Raw genomic sequence first — 20,916 nt, 5'->3', positions numbered from 1 at the left:
TCCCAAAAAACATGCAAATACCTAGAAGTATAAAAATAGGAGGAGCTATTCTCATTAAAAATAATAGTGTGTTAAACTATGGGATAAAATAGCAAGTTAGAAGGCTGTGGTTAATTCTAAAAAATCTTGTTGCAGACAAACAAATGTTAAAGCTTACATGAGATGAACTATAAGTAACTTTACACTTATGTGTTCCTGGGCTGATCAGAAATGGTGCCACCATTGTTTGTCAGCCAACTCTTACCTCTAACCCCATTCAAACCATAGGCAGCATTTATTCAATATTTTGGACCTCTGTCAAGAAGCAGAATATACATATATATATATATACACATATATTATAATTACATTATATTATATTATATTTACACACACATAATATTATGTTTTGTCACCCTACCTTGATAGCATGTATTTAAATTGACATTTTAATTATGAAAATGCATACCTAGACAATTCAATAAATACCTATTACAAACATACAAAAGAGAAATGTTTTTTAACTGATATTTAAAAGTGTGTTGCTTCCAGTAATTCCCCCAAAGCCTATACATTTTGTCTATGGTGGAAATATTTACCTAATTTTTAAAAAAATAATCAAAAATTGAGAATAAGGCCTTTAAGTAACTCAACTGAGGAAATAAGATTATGACATAGTAGGAAAAGTAGTTTCTAAGATAGCAAAGGTTTTTCACCAGAGCTTCCTTGCTTGGTAGCAAGGAAATGGGAAAGAGAAACAATTTGATGGAAAGCTTGTACTATTATTGATTGCATGTGCTGCAATAGGTAAAATGGCTGCATGATATCTACTTGCGCAGCACTCAAGGCTTGCTGTTTTTATTTTCCCTCCTGCTATTATTGTACATTTATGCTTGTCCCCACTGCTCAGCTGGGCACTTGGTGTTCCATTTCCCCCTGTATTAAATTGCTTGAGTCCCGAGTAACCACACTGTTTTTTATCTTAACAAACTTGTCTGGGAGATCTATCTACAGACTTGTTGCTTTCTGCATGAAAAAATGCTTCCTGACATCTGTTCTGAATTTGTGGACACTTAATTTCCATTAATGCCCTCCTCTCCTATCTTCAGAGCTGAACTGAAAATAGTAACTTGACAGAGATGCATATATCATTTAAGATTTTATATACAGACAACCATTAAACTCCCTCCTACATGTTTTTTTGCGACATTAAACAGAAGAATTTTTAGCGTGGCATTTACAGCTCAGACATTTTAGTAGTGGGAGCAGCATCATGTGCTTGCCTTATTCCGTATCATTTTATATGTTATAATATCTATTTTAGAATGAGGTAAAATGCAATGAATGTGGTAGGCTAAAATTACAATAATCTAATCACAACTCACTTACATTTTTTGCAGCTTCAGGGTCATTTTTTTCCAGTTAGCCCTTTATGTTCCAGTAGGCTTATTTCAGCGCTTACTTGCATTTGTTATTTTGTACTCAGTGTTGTGTAATTAATAACTTTATAGCTATTGTGGAACTTGTTTAGAGTTATTTTGGATATAGTGAAACTAAAGCCCCACATCGGTTCAGTACTTTGTAACATGCAAAAATTGCAACTCATCCTAGTGTGAGTTGGTCAGGGGCGAAGGGCGCAGCGGGTAGAGGGGACATATCCTCAGCTGGTGTAACTGTCACACCACCATTGATTTCTATGGAGTTATGAGAAGTTACACCAGCTAATGATCTGCACAAAGTCTACAGTGGGTGATCTCCCAATCTAGGAGATTAGGCAAAATATTCCAGTTCAAAATATTGGTCTTAAACCGTGGTTTCCCCAACCAATGCATTTTCTGTGCCTTCACGACACCTACACTTTACTCTCACCTTGGTAAAATATTAGGACCAGATCATATTTCTAATGAAGCTAAAGTCAAAACTTCTGGTAATTTTAGTGGAATTAGGATTGAACACTTATTCCTTCCCTCAGATATTTACATTCTGAGTAAATGTGGACTGTATGGCAAAATCTTCTCCACTTCAAGGGATTGTTCTGACTGTTCAGATACCAAAAATACCACTAATGAAATTCTCTGACAATATCCCAGGGTATATTTTCATTATTTTGCTGGTGAATAGTTTGCGCTGTTGTGGTTTAAGTGATTTTTTCCCCCAAATATTATTTGGTTCATTAAGATGCTGTGTAGTTTGAGCCACTTGTAACAATGCTTCACACAGGTTCCACTGACTTCAATGGGCTTTGGTTCAGTCCCTTAATGTGCATGTACATTATCATCTTCAAAACAGCTTCAATCATAACAAAAAATACAACTGGGTTTGCTCTCATTCACTCCTTTTCCATGTAACTTTCAACTGATTAACTGCTGATGTTATGTCTTATGGCATGTTTCTTTATTGGGCTTCATCAGCCCATGAATAGAATAGTAACTGGCATAGCAGAGACTAACTTTTATTGAATAGTCATCATGATTCCATGGAATAAAACTTGCCTTGGGAGTAAAACACATTCTGGGGAGTTAAGGGTTGATCCAAAGCCAAATGAAGTCAATGGGAGTCTCTCTCATTGACGTCAGTAGGCTTTGGACCAGGGTCTAAAAAGTTACCAGTAAGATTTCTTCATTGACCTCAAGGTTGCCGCTAAAGTCATAAAGGTCCTTACAATGTTGTTGTTCTAGCACAAGATGTTCTCTTCTTTAAAATCCCCCAACGCCTTTATCTTAACCTAGGAAAATACACTCAGCTAAATGTTATAACACTAAAATACACCTTAGTGTTAATATTACAGTATTTTTGTGCTCCATACAATGATATTTTTTGCACCGTAAACTCAAATGCAAGACGGTATTAATCCAAGCAGGAACCTGTTTTCTTGCTTCTGATAAGACACATTTATGCTGTATTAAGGCCAGTTAATGTGCGTCAAAAGCAAACCCCAAAAGTTACCAGAGCTCATAGACATTTCTGCATCCTCAAAGGAAATCTTACATCTATAGATTTTATTTTTTTATATTTATAATTTTACCAAATACAACAAATATACCAAAATACCAGATTCATCAGAATGCACCAAGTAAATAAAGAGGGTTAGGATAAGGGGAGGGGAAGCAACCTATATATCTTCAGGGTCTACAGCTTCATGGATCTCTAAAAAGTCAGCCTAAGTTGCTTCGAATTGTTCGGGCATTTCCCTTTCTGTGCAAGGCCGGTCAATCGCTAGCTGAGAGTTCAGCCATATCACTGAGTCAGGCATCAATATATGGTGGTGATCAACTTTTCCATTTTTGCAGGATTAAAGTTTTAGCGACCAAAGCTGCATGTTGGAACCACACTGCCTTATGTCCAGGTATCAGGAATATATCCAAGAATGAAACTTAAGGGGGAGGGTTCCAATTTAGTGTCCAATATCAAATTGGTCCTTTGACTCATCTTATACCAGACATTCTTGTTACAGGGGCACTTCTAAAACATACGAGCTAAGGTAGCACCAAAGGAGTTACATTTCCAACTGTGGTTCGGATTTCTGAAGCCCAGTACTGTTATATAATAAACTTTAACTCAAGCAATCAGGCTATTAGCCTGATCATATCTTTCTTATGATATTGTGACAGGGTCAGAATAGATGGCTACCGGAAAGTGTCAGAAGGCCAATATATCAGCCCCAGGCTCAGCAAGTCTCTTTTCCTCTGGTAGCTGAGCAGGGGTTACCCCAGGTTAATTAACACACCTGGAGACAATCAAGGCCCTGCCCAGGACTTGTTAAAAGCCTTCCCTCCAGAGAAAGGGTGTGGCTGAAGATACCAGAGTGTGTGAGAGCAGGCAAGATGCTGTCAGAAACCAGGAGGGTTTAGGAGAAAGAGCAGAACGTTGGCAGAAGAAAATCTTGCCGGTACAAAGACTGAGGGAGGGAAAAACCCACTGGGGCTGTCAAGGGTCAAGAGCCTCCCCTCGCAAGATGGCCAGGAAGGGCCCCTGTCCGAGCAGGGTATTAACATTAAGTCAAGGGGCACGGGGAAGTAACCCAGGAAAGCTAGGAGCTTTCCTGAAGCCACAGCACGAAGCTGCTGCTTATAGGGTCCCTGGGTTGGGGCCTGGAGTCGAGGGAGGGACTGCCCCCCCCATCCCTACTGGCCATTCACTGGAGGGGCAAGAGCCCCAGTGAAGAGGCAAGGGCCTGTGAAAACCAGAGACAAGACAGGGACCCAGCAGAGACGGGCAATCTTAGAGCGGCTGTATTACCCTCCCCCACCACTAGAGGGTGGAAGAACATTAAGGGGTGAAGCAGTTCCCTGACCTACTGCTAGAAGGAAGCATTGGAGATAGAGGAAGAGCTTTGTCATAATAGCAATACATTTATGTTCATGCAGAGTCCCACTGAAGTCAATGGATTCTCACACAGATCTTCAGGAGGATTCAATGGCAGGATCAAGGACTATATACACAGGGATCCATTTATTTACCATTGAAATGCAACTACTTCTGAGGTTACAAACTTACATTAATACTGATTTTTGTACTTTTCTATTTCATTTGAAACAACAGCAGCAGGCATCACAGTTTGCATATCTGTAGAATAACATGCGACACTGGCAGCGATTTCTAAAGGCACAGAAAGCAGTTGGACACCTGATGCTCTTTGAAAGTCAATGGGATTTGGGCACCTAACTACCATTTATTCCTTTGAAAACCACCCCCGTTAATCTTAAAAATATCTAATATTCAGAAGAACATCATTTTATACATCATTTGAAAGATGACACCTCCAGCAACATAGAACTCAGAATGGAAAATGCCACCTATTGAATCATTGTTAATATTTACTGGAAGACCTCAGTGTTGCTTGAAAGTCTACTAGCCAACCTCTAACTCCACGCAGCCCTGCTTAGCTTGATCTGATGGGATCATAAATGGTGGTTTAATACATCTTGTATCTCCTTATGACAATTAATTTTACAGAACATCTCTGCATATGTGAAAGTATCTTGGCGAGGCCAATTTGCAGAATTATTTTAATCCACAAACCTAACCAGGCTGCACACACACACACAAAAAAGGCAGCAAAGACAACATGCAAAATGAAAGTTCATAATAAGGATCATGTCATAGGGGAAATACATCAAATATTTGATGTTTCATTCACTTCTCATTAATAATAATCTTCAGGCAAACACTACATTAATATGACATAAGTCCTTCAACAATGAAATAATTAAAAAAAAAACCTATGTTTAAGTACTGTAATGTTAAACCACACTAATGTCTGTAAACTGGCACTTCATCGGTCACTGATGTTGACCTGTCTAAATAGTGGAGCACATTTTATATTTTCAATCATCTCCTTGCTTACAAATATCAAAGCAGAACATAACATAGAATAGCACAGCACCCTGGTTTTTAATCTCAAATCCCCTGCTATGTATTTAAGAATGGGGTGGGGGTAGGGGAGAACGTTCTGAGTTTCATCCTTAAATGTGAATTTCCTTCCAGATGTCAGTTTCTTACAAACTCAACAGTGCTTTACAGTGTGCTAAGTTTTAGCCCTTAGCATATTTTCTAAAGCAACCCTTTTAAGCAGAGATATAATTATGTACACATAAAATCCTTATACCACAATCATAGTAACAATAAATTATTTTTATCTTTACAGGTGTTCTTTGCATGAAAACCCAAAGGGGGAAGCAAGCACTGAATGTGTCAATTATTAATTTGCGCCTTCTCACACAAAGGCATCTTAGGATCATAAAAGCAGGTGGCATTTTGGTGTGCATTTTTTTTTCTTTTCTCTTTTTGCCCTCCAAACTCAGTTTGTCCTAACATGTCACAGATTAGTCCCCTGCCATCCATAACTACTGAAAAACAGCCCGTTTTCTTGCATGTTGGATTATGCGGTCTTGATGTTCTGCTGACATTCAGCATCTGCTTTTAGTGCCAGATTTAACATGGAAACAAAAAGCTCACACTGGGCTTTGGAAACATCAGTATGGATAAATATATTTAGTTTAATCAAATAATTAAAAAAAACATTCTTCAACAGGATTAAAGCCAGAAAGAAAAATTAAAGCTAGTTAAATTGTATATATGGAGATAAACTAAGTGGCAGTGATGGAAACCGGGAACTTGCCACTTGGGAATGTGCTAATAAAAAAATAAGTTGAAAAATCTAACAATAAATCTGCATTGATGGCTGATTAATCCTGCCAGGGAATTTAAACATAAATTAATAAAATGTTTAACTTCTTCACTACTGTTCCTACACTCAAATTTTTGTGCTGCCAATGGAACGTCTATTTTTCTCTTCATCTATATTTCTATCTTTGATGTTTCTGAAGCACTCATCACTACTGCATTTCGATACAGAAGAGCAGACCTTCCCTGGTTTACTGGGCATGTTTCTTCCTTAGCAGTGGAACTGTATAGTTTATAATCAGTCAAGTTAGAAAGTAGTTTTCTACTTGAAAACTTGTGGGGAGGAGTAAGATACTGAAACCACTGATGCTGATGCTTTGACTATAAAGGACAAGATGTTGTACCCCATTTAAGAAAATGGCAAAACACTCATTGGCTTCAGCGGGAAAATTATTAATAAGATATCTCTCTGATCAAAAAAAGCTACCCTAAGACACTATGTAAGTACATCTAAAATTAAATGGAGATGTATGAAGTGAGGCCACCATCCTGTTCCCACTGAGGTCAAAGGTAAAATTCCTCTTGATTTCAGTGGTGTGGGCTCAAGTCATCCAGCAACAAATACAAGACAAAACAGCAAGCAGGAATTTTCAGAGGTAAAAGTGATTAACGATTAAAAGCTGAACATCTGATTAACAATCCTCATATTCTGATTAGCTGATATATTCTTAATGTCTACAAAACATCAGATAAATAGAGACTATCATCAAGCAGAGAAATGAATAGCTGGAAGGTGCTTACCTTTGCTTCACATTTCTTGTGGCAGGCATACTTGCAAACTAAAATAAAAGCAAAGAAAAATACATAAGCATAATACGTGGTAATTTCTCTCCCACCTCTCTTTAAAGCTGCCTTCTACTGCAAAGCCTGTTAACCACAGTTCCTCCACTGAGACGTACTTCATTCCTTTACAATAAAAACACCCATAAACAAATAATTAACCCCTAAAAAGAGATCTATAGTACAACCAGGTTTCAGCCTGTTTATCTTCATGTGCAACTCTGCAGCCTCTCCTGAAATATTTATGAACTGTAATAATACCCTAACACTCTTCCTTTTATTGTAATATATTTCTGGTTTAATATTAGGGACCAATCATCTTGATACTTGCCTTTACAGCTCTCCAGGCACCAGAGGTATTATGAAAATAGTAAGTATAAACAGCAAGGACAATGATGCTAATTTGTTTCTAACAAATTGTCTGAAGTATTAAAAGATCTGTGAATTCCTGTCACTTCAGCAAGTCCAGAGAACAAAATGAGTCAAAACTTTCCAGTCATGGTCACTTAAGTCAGGGTAACATCATGTGTTTCACAATCCAAAACTGAAAGTCCTTTGCACAATACATTGAACAGTGCATCCTAGTAAGAAGTTAAAGTTTACAGTTCTTTAAACTACTGAACTAGATGAGATCAGGATGACTCAGTGATAAAACAGTGGGTATGAGATTTATAAAAATACTGTTTTTCTTAAAGGACAATTGCAAAAGTATCCAAACAGACACTGAATAAGTGCAAGGCAATAATATTATATCCAGAAATATTCACTGATATAGTCTGATAATGTGGTTTTGCTTTGTGTGCATCTTTTCATTTACTGTTTAGTTTTGATTTATTTTCATTTTATGTCCATCCTTTTGTTTACTGAGAGTCTCTGAGAAAGTTGCAACTGAATTTTAAAAAAATCCCTTTGTAAACACAATGTGCTGTTGAATGCCTCAGTGTTCCATTTGCAATAACTGTCGAGACAGGGTAAATTGATGTTCTAGTCTGAGATTCTTAACTCTAAGGCTGAAACTAATGTTGATTTCCCAGAACATCCACCCAGCAGGAGTAATACATACAGATTAATACAGTTTTCTGCAGTCTTCACCTAAATAAGGGAGTCTCTCCTGTCCCTCGTTTCACAGTAGGATAAAAACAGACTTCCTACATTGAGCACCAAAGCATTCTGATCACACCTGGGCATTAGTAAGGTGCAAACCAGTGAGGTTCTCAGTTTTCACTTGCTCTTGTATTTTCCATCGGTTCTACTTTCCTTCATTTTGGAACACAGTGCCAAATCTTGACTCGGGTTCTTTACATGGTCAGCCACCTTCTAATTCTGTGTCAGGATGCCCCATTGAATGGGCAGCCAGGACATAAATCTCTCTTTCTTTCTTTCTCTCTCTCTCTCTCTCACACACACACATCCACACATTCCATACAATGATCAGTCTAGTCTGATATCAGGCTTCTAACATTGACCAATTCATGATGGTTCAGAAGAATGTAAAAATCCCCTCTAATTAACCTATTCAATTAAGTAATGCTGTACTCTGAGGAATCCTACCTGACCTCTGTAGGTGATCAGTTAAATTCTGTAGGATGAGGCTTAATTATCTGTTATCTTATCTGGTCTTGTCAGCTGCCAAGTGCCCTTGATTCCTAAGCCTTAATTCCCAAGAGGTGAGGGCTCTTATTTTCTAGGTAGAGGTAATAAAAATATACAGTACTGACTACCAGCAACACTTGAATGAGAGCAAAATTAATGATATGGGTAATTAAAAATGATCCAGTCCTAAAGCAAATGGAGAATGAATTTTGACAAGGGGAAAACTTAATTTTTCTTGCCTGCTAACTCTGGGGACGACAAAACTGATTAGCTTTAATTCCATGTACAACGAATAAATATTTGGAGTCTTTTGATTGCCACTGATGCTGTAAGGTCTTAATTTTTTCCAAATTATCTGATCCTTTTTAAAATCCATTGGAAGACCTCCTGTGAGACAAGTATAAAATATGGCACAGTTATACAAACAATACCCTGCTCTGCAAGTCTGAAATCATTAAAAGACAATTACAAACAGTAAACAATAGGGAAACAAAGCTACTGGGAACCCCTGCTGTTACAAAGGGAGGCCTATTTGTCTGCTTTGCTCGTAAATAAGCACGAATGTGTGGAAGGTATTTTGAAATGTAAAGCATGAAATCATACTTCATTCTAGAGTGACTGCCACTGTTTCACAGCCGGTTCACATGCTACCAAATTACAACGGTTACATAGCATGCTATGGATATAACTGTGGGCTCAAACCTGCAGTTCTTATGCAGGATAAAAAGGCTTGAAAAGATTAGATTTTTATCAATAAATCTCAATTTCACCATATATGCACAAACTGATGAAAAAGTATTTCCATTGATGATCATCAAAATTTACAGATAGGCAAAGTAAGAAAAATGCTGCTTGGGCACTTATTAGAGTTTGATTTACGGCTGAAGTTTTGACATGTAATGTTGTTGACAGTTTGTTTTAACGCTTATGAAGCTTTAACTTTTTGAATCTCAATGTCTACTGTCATTAAATAATTGCTCCCCCCATCGTCTGACCCTTTACTATTTCTTGCAACTGTGAAAAATTAAATAGATAAATGTCAAGAAAAATGCATAAATATGAACACTGATATCTGTCAAAATTAAAAATAAAATAAAAACAGAATTCTGCCACGCCTAAGGATAAATATCCACTGAAGTGAAATGGGAGTTTAGTTTGAGTAAAAACTGCAGGATTCAAGCCTTGCATCATCGCTATCAAAAATGCTTATAACAAACATTGCATCAAACTGGATCACTCCAGTAAAATTCCAACTCTGCACAGAACACAGGGTCAAGACTTCATGATAAATTGCTGTTATCTCTAATAGTACGTGATTCAGTAAGAACAGGGAATAAACAATCCAAAGTTACTTGCGAATGTTACAGATCAAGTGGAGCCTTTTATTTCAAATTCATTCACTACCTTGTTCAGGTATTTTATTGATAAAATACTTGGGCTGCACATGTACAACAGGAGTAAAGCCGTTTTAGTCAACCTTCGCTGACAACTTCATTTTCCTCTGTGTCCATAAATCTCCTCGTTCACATCTGAACTGCAGTACTGCTAAGTACTAGACCCAGGGTAATTCATTACTTTTTTTCTTACTCATTGTATAATATCATTAATAATAATAATAAAGCTAAATTAAAAAAAAAAACATACTGGGAATGAGATTACTGTCTCTGTGCAGCTGCTGTGAGCAAAACAAGCATTCCTTTGTTTCAGAGGTAGAAAGGCGATTTTCTGCTTCATTCTGGGATGAAAGTCAAAATGTCTATTGCACACATCAGAGCTAAATGGCACATCAGATACCTCCAGTAAAAGTAGCACATATACGTCTCAAGCAAAAGTGCAAATACAAACGCCCCATAGCCTTTGAGGCTCCAGATTTCCAAACCAGATCCACAATCAGAATTTATCTTCTTGAGGTACTAGAAATTTCTAATCCACACACACAGTGAGGAATATTCCAAATTCAGATCTGGATTTTATAGTTTAGGGCCATCTCTAAGAACAATAATCACCATCTACACTTCTAGAGCAACATTCATTCAAGGAACCCAAAACAGTTACATCTCTATGAAGTAATATGGTAATTGTAACATGCATTTTACAAATGGGCAAACTGCTTAAATCAGAAGCTAGGAACTGTAGACAATTCAAAAGGAAAGAAAAGAGACAAGGAGACATCTATGGTCTGCAGAGTTAAGGACAATAAGGAGTTTTTTAAGCATATTAGGATCAAAAAGAAGCCTAAAGTGGTATTGGTCCATTACTATGTGGGAAAAGTAGAATTATAAATAATAATGGAGAAAAGCATTCAATAATTATTTCTGTTTTGTATTCAGGGAAAAAATGTCTAGACATATCATACAATAAGACTCATTCTACCAGTATCTCAGGAGGAAGTTAAACAGCAGTTGCTAAAGTTAGACTTTTTTAAATCAGCAGGTCCAGATAACTTTCATTTAAGAGTTTTAAAAGAACTGGCTGAGGAGTTTGCTGAACTGTTATTGTTGATTTTCAATCGTCTTGGAACAACAGAGAAGTTCCAGAAGATTGGGGGAAATCTAGTGGTGTGCCAATATTTTAAAAGGGTAAACAGGATGACCCAAATAATGATAGGCCTGACAGTCTGACCTAAATCCCAAGCAAGATAATGGAGCAGCTGATATGGTACTGGCTTAATAACGCATTAAAGGAGGGTAGTATAATTTGCAATGTATTAATTATCTCTCAGCATAACTTTATAGTAACCATTTAATCCTAGAAGGTATTTCTTTTAGACAACTTCTGTGGCAAAAAGCCAATAATGGCTCACAGTAAAGGGGCTCTTTGCTTTTCAGTCCAACAAACATGAAGATAGAAAAAATGTTTGACAAATATTACATATTCATAACATATCAGCTGTTAAGGAACAAAAATGACTACGACTTACAGTAAAAAATATTACATGACTTACAGTGAAAAGAACTCAATGAGCAGTTTTTACCAAACCGTGACATTCTTCAGAACCAATGACGGGATACACCAGCCAGCTCGTCTCTAGAGCATGGTCCGATCTAGTTTTATCACGTTGATAATTGTCAGCGGGAATGAATCTGTTTGAAGCAGCCCAGCAGATTTAATCAATGTCACACTCAGCAAGACTGCTTTGGTTCCTCAGCTCAACAGCTGAAGGTCTGCATTCCATACATCAGCTCTGTTGTCAAATACAGGCCTTTCCAAATTTGTGTTTAAGAATTCTGGCATCGGTTCCAAGAACAATTGTGTCTAGCTCACTGACGCTGAAGTGTAGGGCATGCCATATTTAGTCAGGTTACTATACTTCAATAAATCTCCTACACAATAGCTCTGAGAATCTATACAATCACATTTCTTTGGACCCCGTTCATGTAAGTGTTTTTTGGAAGTTAATAGGAATGTTGACACAGTCAGGACTGTGGGATGAGGCTAAATCACTATAATCCCTTATGACAAAAGTTTTTTAAAAAGTCAAGAAAAAACATCTAGTAAGATAAATCTTATTAAACAAAAGTGTGGTCATTTCCAATATAATAGATGCTGAAAGCCCATGCTGTCGCACAGCTGTAATTTGTAAAGTCATGTGACAATTTATGATTTTATGGTAAGTAGGAGTGAGGGTGGGCGAGTGTGTGTGTTTGTTGGTAAATTTTTCTTGATCTGTGTGTGTGGCAAATGAGGTGGTCTGTTGCTGTGGATGGCTGTGTATGCATTTAGGGTTATTGAATATGCTGGTTGTGTTGCTGTGTGGGTGACTGTGTTGATTTGTGTACTGGGAGAGTTCTGTGGATTTGTAGCTGGCACATGAGGGGTGTATGCTGCTGTGAGAGAGGTTACTGTGTGTGTTGGTTGTGTTGTGGGCGTGCTTTTGAAGAACGACGGCAACTGGACCAAGTAATCACTATCTGTGCAGTCTCTGAGTTACCTCTGATATCAGAATGGTCTCATACTCTAGGCATGGATATATGCCTTGCTGTCACATGGGTGTAATTTGTAAAGTCAAAATGGCTGAGAATGCTCCTGACCTGCTCAGTCTCCATCCCATCCATCTGGGTGGATCATAAATGTGCAGAGTACCATCTGTGGAGTCCAGAGAGATGAGTGGTATGATGCCATCTGTAACAGGGTGTACTGGCCCATTAAGCCAAAGTGTGGGGGGGGGGAGGCAGAAGAGCTCATTCCAAGAATGTTTATATGAGCACAAGATATTGGTGTCAGAAACCAGCTGAAATTAGAAGAAAGAAGGTGGTCCCAGGGAGTTACCAGTGGGATGGGAAAATCTTAGGATACTGTCACTTTACGAGTGTGGGATCAGGAGCCTTGTAGTGTAGAATGGAGCAGGGCTCCCCTGTCTCCTGGCCAATCAGGAGAAGCTTTCAAGAGGATAGTATATACGCTGCCTTCCCTCTCAGAACAACGTGCGCAAGGACAGAGGAAGGAAGCCTGAATAAGAAGGCTAGGTTTCCGCTGAGCAGAATAAAATCTCCACAGACAACAGAGATGGAGATGGGTACGAACTATGGGGTTTACTATGATGGACCTGGCGTTTAGGATACTGAGGACTATTTTTAATTAGTTTCAGGGGAGGGCTGGTGATAGCTCTGAGAAAGATTATACGGCACTCCCAAGAGTCCCCAAAGAAAAGGAGCAGAGGGAGGGCCCTGAGGAAACACTTTTGGCCACAAGGGGGTACTGGGCAAATGGCAACTCCACCTTTAGCGCCAAAGAAGTTTCTGGTTCCCATCCTCCCTTTTGTGCAGGATGGGGGGAGAGAACCACAAACAAAGGAGTCCTTCCATGAGTGTTTCTAAAGGGGACAATCTAAGCGTTAGCTATCAAGGGCAAGAAAAAAACTGAAGAGCAACTAGCTAAAGACACAGACTAACAGCAATTTTTTAAAGTACATGAAAAGCAGGAAGCTTCCCAAACAGTCAGTGGAGCCACTGGATGTTCAAGGTGTTAAAGGAGCACTCAAGGAACACAAGGCCACTGAAAGGAAGCTAAACAAATTATTTGCATCAATGTCTACTGCATAGGATGTGAGGGCAAGCCCCACATCTGAGCCATTCTTTGTAGGTGACAAATCTGACGAACTGTAACAAATTGAGGTGTCGATAGAGGAGGTTTGGGGATAAATTAAAACAGTAATAACTCACCAGGACCAGATGATATTCAACCAAGAATTCTGAAGGAACTCATATATGAAACTGCAGAACTCCTAACTCATTTAAATCAGCCTCTGTATCAGATGAGCGAAGGATAGCTAATATAACACCGATTTTTTTAAGTCTCCAGGGGTATTCCTGGCAATTGCAAGCCAGTACACCTAACTTCAGAACCAGGCTAATTGGATGGAACTACAGTAAAGAACGGAATCATCAGACACATAGATAAAATTGATGTGTTGGGGAAGAGTCAACATGGCTTTTGTAAAGACAAATCATGCCTCACCAATCTATTAGAATTCTTTGAGGGAGTCAACAGGTATGCGGACAAGGGTGATCCAATTGCGATAGTGTACTTAGACTTTCAGAAAGTCTTTGACAAGGTCCCCCACCAGAGGCTCTTAAGCAAAGTAAGCAGCCATGGGATAAGAAAGAAGGTCTTCTCATGAACCAGTAAATGAGTAAAAGATAAGAAACAAAGGATAGGAATAAATGGTCAGTTTTCACAATGGAGAGAGGTAAATACTGGGGTCCCCCACAGATCTGTACTGGGACCTGTGTTGCTCAACATATTCATAAATGATCTGGAAAAGGGGATGAACAGTAAGATGACAAAATTTGCAGATGATACAAAATTACTCAAGATAGTTAAGTCCAAAGGTGACTGCAAAGAATTACAAAGGGATCTCACAAAACTGAATGACTGGGCAACAAAATGGCAGATGGAATTCAGTGTTAATAAATGCAAAGTAATGCAGATTGGAAAGCACAATCCCAACTTCGCATACAAAATGATGGTGCCTAAATTAGCTGTTACCACTCAAAAAAGATCTTGGAGTCATTCTGGGAGTTCTCTGAAAACATCCATTCAGTGTGCAGCAATGGCCAAAAAAGCTTAGATAATGTTAGGAACCATTAGTAAAGGGATAGATAATAAGACAGTAAATATCATAATGCCACTCTATATATCAATGCTACACTCACACTTTGAATACTATATGCAGTTCTGGTTGCCCCATCTCAAAAACAGATATATTAGAATTGGAAAAGGTACAGAGAAGGGCAACATAAACGATTCGGGGTATAGAACAGGTCCTGTATGAGGAGAGAATAAAAAGACTGGGACTGTTCAGCTTAGAAAAGACACAACTGAAAGGGGGTATGGTAACAGTCTATAAAATTATGAATGGTGGAAAAAATGACCAGGCAAGCAAGTGTTATTTACTCTTTCACTTAGCACATGAATTAGGGGTCACCCACTGAAATTATTAAACAGCAAGTTTAAAACAAACATAAGGAAGTACTTCTTCACGCAATGTATAATCAACTGTGGAACTTGTTGCCAGGAGATGTTGTGAAGCCCATACATTGCAGGATTTATTTGGACATAAATAAATAAGAATTCAAAAAGGGGTTAAAAAAAAAATTAGGTAATTTCATGGAGGATTGATCCATCTATTGGTATTAGCCAAGATGGTCACGGATGCAACACCATGCTCCGGGTGTCCCTAATTCTCCAACTGCTAGAAGCTGGGACTGTTCTGTACATTCCCTCTGAAGCACCTGGCATCAGTTACTTTCAGAAGACAGGCTACTGAGCTAGATGACCCATTGGTTTGACCCAGTACAGCCATTCTTATATTCTTACAAGGCAGGACTGTCTTTAGAATGATTTTATGGTTCCATCTGTTATGACCACTCAATACTACTGGAGAATTATTGATAGTTTTAAATGGATTGTAAAGCACAATGAAAATGTATTCGTACATATATGTATTGCTAACTCTTAAAGCACTCATACATGTAAATAAAATACTTCAATGAGAAGCTAAAACAAAGTAGATCTTTCACACAAAACAAAAGTTTACCCAGTTTTTCCCATACAAAAACAAAACAACAGCTAGAAAATTCTTTTCAGCTACCAATGCACAAAAAGGACATGAAACAATTTTGACTCGTTCCACTTCCCACTGCATTTCAGGAAGACAAGCTCTAAAAAAACCCCAATAAATAACTAGTAAGTCTGAGAGGCAACAAGACATATGTCGAGTTACATCAGACTGTGGTCGATGTATCTACCCATTTTCCACTCTGTTCCTCTCTTAATCACAAGCATTTCAACTGAGTTTAAAAAAGAAAAGAAAAGAGTATCACTTTTTTTCCCTACAAATGTTTTTATTCATAGCTTTCAAATGTAGAAATGGGATATTGAAAATCCAGTTGACCGTTTTTCCAGCTATACATGTGACAACTTCTCTCCCCACTGTCAAGATGAACTCAAAAGCCACACACTTCTTTTGGCAATATTCCAGCACAGGTAGGATTTAAAATACCTCCATGATATACATGAGCTGAATTCTGATTTTTGCCATTGACATCAATGGGTGCAGGAAGCCCCATAAAGTGTGCCAGTGTCATGATTTTTACATCACTGTTGATGTTTGTGCCATTATGCACAGAAACAAATATGCTGCATTTCACAAGGCCTAAGCCAGTGGAAAGCTAATGTACCTGTTCAGTTATTGTAGAAGGCAGAAATGATTTCTGGTGGATTCTAACCTACCATAACCCCTTGGCACATGGATAAACAAACTTATTTCACTTGGAGGTTTTTTGAGATTTTTTTGTTTTGTTTTTAAAGCAAGGGACTAGGGCTGGGAAGCACTGCACAGTTTGTGTGGGGTGTTTTTGATTTTCCTTTTCTTTTTCTTCTGACCAGATGATCAGAAAACATTTTTTCGCACTTTGCTGAAATTTTTCAACCAGCTCTGCAACTAAACAGCAAGCAGTGACATGAGATAAAGATCCAGAATGAAAGACGTGAAAAATAACCTTACAATGATCATTTACAATAATAAAGGTAAGATGATAAACGAGCTTGTGTGGGACGGAGGCATGTTTGAGTCTAAAATGAGAGTCCCCTCGTGATGAAAGACAGCAGAAGTTTGACCTTGATAGCATAAAATGAGGATTCTATTTTTAAGAAATTATCAGTCAGCTGCTGATGATGTTGCAACACTAACAGTCACACTCTGATAGAAACATCTGCTTGTTCATTTCCTGTGGCCCAGCCCTGCCTCCTTGGATTTTTTTTTTTTTTTTGGTTGTTTGTTTGTTTGCATTTTGGGCAAGACCTCTTTCTATTTTTAAACCCAATTTAAAAAAATAAAAATACCCAAAGACAGTATTTGATGGCTGACGTACTATTGAGCTAGACGCACAGGGCCGGCATAAGGCCCTGCTCACCACTTCAGACTGATATAATGGGTGAAGACGTGCTCTAAAACAAGAATACTTGTATATCCCACTCCGATCCCCTCTGGAAAGTGCTGAAGGCCACATTGGGAGCCGCTGGGGACAGACGGACCATTTACATGATCCAGTGACCCCGCAATAGGATATGGAAGTGCTATGGACATTATTTCAACCCAAAGACTGGAATAGCAGCTGTACGGAAGCTATGCCGCTACCCTGCAACTTGGACTTGAGTTGGGTGTAGAATTTTACCCACCCGTCCACTCTGCTTTCTATTCATATGGAAACAGAGTATTTGTGTTTTATTGTGGGCAGATTTCACCGCTAGTGTAATTTTTTTATTTGCTGCAACTGAGGTAATCTAAATAATTGTGTCCCCACATCGATAGTATTCAGAGAATTATATTCAGAGAAAAATATTATGACATTATTATTGCAAGGGCAGAGACTTGTTCTCCCCATCTAGATCCACTTGCTTCCTGTGAAAGGAAAAAAACATTGGTGGAGTTTTAGGCACTGACTTTCAAATGAGCCTAAAGATATTATCACTCTCTTCCCAGCTCCATCACCCACTGAATGTGGGCAAAGGGATTTGGGCACTTAATTCTATTAGGCTCCTTTGGAAATCCAGGCTTTATTTTGTATTCCCTATGGATGTCGATGTAGTAACGGAATATTAATGCTTGGTTTTTGGAATTATGATGTTCTCCTTGTATAATTAAAAAAATCAGAATATAAAAAACATAAAATGGCTGTGATGTGATGACTTCAGTCTTGTGTGACACAATTAAATCTTAATCTACCATGGAACCGGGGTCTATTTTTTTAATATTATTCCTCTAATTCAACAGACAATCACGTTGCAAGGTTTAATCCAGAAAGGAATCCAGTTTATTGGAGCCATGCTAATGGTCCACACTAACACAGAAATAGCTGGATAATTTCCAGGTTTCTCTTACAGCTACAGACAGGAAATATGTGGACAGATTGGAGAGAGTCCAGAGAACAGCCACAAAAATGATGGAATGTTTAGGAAACCTGACCTATCAAGAATGTTTAAAAACAGGGCAAATGTAGTCTTTAGAAAAGAAGACCAAGGGATGGCTTTAAGTATTACTTATAACAACTTATGCCTTCCCAAACTGCCTCCAATTTGATTAGTATCTGCTACAGAAGTAATTTGCAGTAGCCACAAAAAATCAGAACATATAATTTGCTGTGGTGTATTGTTCTACACCAATCAATCATTTGGCTGGTGAAAGATTAAGACCACATTATGACAGCCAAAACAAATAATAATCATTTAAAAAAAAAAAAAAAAAAAAAAAAGAAGCCTATGTGGCTATACCACTGGTTTACGGAGGAAAAACAATTAATGCATATTTTCAGCAACATGAAATCTGCTACCAGGAAGGTCAAAACCACAATGTAAAGAAGCAGAAATCGAACTGATTTCATGAAAAGCATGTAACATTGGCAGACCAGGTGCCAACACTTGTCAAGTCTGCAGGCATTAGCTAAGAACTGACAAACTTACAGCTGGAGACCAGACCACTTCACTTGTATATTAGTTTTGCTCAGAATAGGTACTATAACAAAGTATTTAGTGTTTAGACTCTATGAAATGCTTTTAAGTTGCATGCATTAATCTCACTTGTAATGTCTGTATCCCAGGATATTAGAAAATATGTAAGTTTTGCTTTATAACTTTGAAAATGTTTGCCCTGAACTTGTGAACCCAAGCATGGGAATCATCTCAAAATTTAAGTGGGCTGTTTTTAAGACAAAAGCTTTGTTAATTGCCCCGTCTACCCATGGAGAAGTATGTGTAGAACTCCTTATTCCATTGCCTTGAATGCTGGAAGAGGAGAATAAAAATAGTCAACCTGATGATTTTTTCATCTCTTTTGCCGTTTGAACTCTCACAGGGCCAGAGACACCAAACTAAAGCCAGAGATCTCCAGGAACTGCCTCCCAGGTCCGACCTGAAAGGCACTTCAAATTGACAGATCATTACAACTCTGTCACTCTTAGGATTTAGACTGCAACTCATTTGTCCATATGTTTTTTCTTTCTTTAACCTGTAAATAACTCTTATTTCTCTTTCATAATTAATAAATCTTTGGATAGTTTATCATAGGATTGGCTACAGGTGTTGTCTTTGGTGTAAGATCTAGGGTACCAATTGATCTGGGGTAAGTGACTGGTCTCTTGGTACTGGAGACAATGTGAATATTGTATGATTTTTGGTGTAAGTGACCATTTATCACTAAGTCCAGTAGCCTGGGTGGCAAGAGAGACTGGAGAGTCTAAGAGGACTGTCTGCAACTCCATGGCAAAACTGGTATAGTGATCCAGAAGTTCACATTTGTTCCTGGCTTGATAAAATCTAATTATGGAACACACCACTAGTTGGAGGTATCTGCCCTGTTTGTGACAGTCTGCCCTGAAGCAGGCACTCACAGTCATGAACGACTCCAGACAGTGTGAAAGAGAGATTATAGTTAGGCAGCTCTTTCGGTAATTAAGAAAGTATAAATGACTAAATGAGTCTGATCTCTGGTTTGAAACACATTAAAACGAAGCATCTTGGGGGGAAAGGTTTAAATTTCAAGCCAGAACTCTCAAGATTGGCTTGCATACCGAGGAACCCTTTATTTGCAAGCTTTGGGACCCCTCTGGTATGACTAGGAGAGGAAAAACGACACTCAGCTTCCTTCAGAAACGTACAAGTCTGTAAAAATACTGTAAAAATCAAAGCTTGATTGCTCCTCCTTCTCGTTGAAATATGGTATAAAAGAAATATCTGAGCCATGATTCAGTTTATCACGCATAGAAATATAGAGCAGCTTAGTTTACTAACTCCCCCAGTGCCCCAGATCCTCCTTCCTTTTGTACTACTGTTTCTATAAAGCCCATTAAAATCTCTGGAACTGAACTGAACAGGCTTGTCTGAGGAGAACTAAAGTTTGCTAAGACAAGGTGACATCATGACTCATGTGTCCCTTTGTTGGTCAATCATTCACTTTTCAGAGAAATTCTTAGAAACTGTTCAGAGCTGGATATGAACAAAGGACACAGTGCCTTTAAGAAAGGGCCAAAAAATGCACCCTGGCAAGCAGCGTGCCTTCTACCAAAGAAAAAGTTATCTGATCATTGCAATACTAAATTAAGGCTGTTTCCATACAAAGAGCAGATGATTCATTGCTAGATAAGCAAAATAAATGACATACAAGTCAATCTGGATCTTTTCCCCGTCCCTCCTTTTTCTGACACTGATAGCTTTCTTGCAGTTGATCAGATATTTACAGGCTGGAAAGAACTTATAACTGGTACAAGGAGCTATTATTTTCTCAAGACAAACATTAAGAAAGCAAGATTTTATCATCAATCCACAAAGGAACCATCTTATAAGTGCAGTCATTGCTTTTTTCCTACACCAGCTTCCCAAAAGCCCTTGTTCACCTTTACTTAGTGATTTCTGAGAGAACTTATCTGAGTCAGAAACCCAAGATTTGGCTCTAATTTTCTTTTTACTTCACTATTAATGGAGTTTCATTATCTCTGAATTAACTTTAAGTATTGTTGGGAGGGGAGGGAGAAACAGACAACCTATAATGCTAAGCATCTCTCCGTTTCATAAATTCCATGTTATAATGTTAAGACACAAATTGATTCTTTTAAAATCTACCCTTTAGGAGTCCCACCATCCCTTTGAGGAGTCTCCTTCCACAGAGAAGCACCAGCAACTACAAAGAAAAAGGTAACAGCCATGAAACTGGATGGCGCTGTATCTGTTAACTTTGGATGAAATTCGCTTGACCTCAGAGGGACTGCCCAGAAGTGTCAGTGTTTAGATGGGCTACTTTAACACTCCATAGGGAGAGGCAGTAGAAGAGCAGCCGGCAAGTGGGCCTCTGCACAACCTGTGCAGCACATGGGGGACCCAATG

At 38.4% G+C, this 20,916-nt stretch overlaps 1 protein-coding gene across 1 annotated transcript in view; it reads right to left on the bottom strand.

Moving 5' to 3' along the window:
• The window catches only part of TNS3 (tensin 3), a 338,094-nt gene that overhangs the window by 222,699 nt on the left and 94,479 nt on the right, over window positions 1–20,916 (bottom strand). The window contains exon 4 of the mRNA XM_067550332.1: window positions 6,907–6,944. Coding sequence (XP_067406433.1) covers window positions 6,907–6,944 — 38 coding nt within the window. The remainder of the gene's footprint in view (window positions 1–6,906; window positions 6,945–20,916) is intronic.

The sequence above is a fragment of the Emydura macquarii genome, unplaced genomic scaffold (assembly GCF_026122565.2).
Source record: "Emydura macquarii macquarii isolate MOO-44397 ecotype Brisbane River unplaced genomic scaffold, CSIRO-AGI_Emac_v2 contig_1263, whole genome shotgun sequence".
NCBI classification, from domain to species: domain Eukaryota; kingdom Metazoa; phylum Chordata; order Testudines; family Chelidae; genus Emydura; species Emydura macquarii.
Note: the sequence above shows the minus strand (reverse complement) of the source record. Positions and strands in the feature narration are given on the sequence as shown.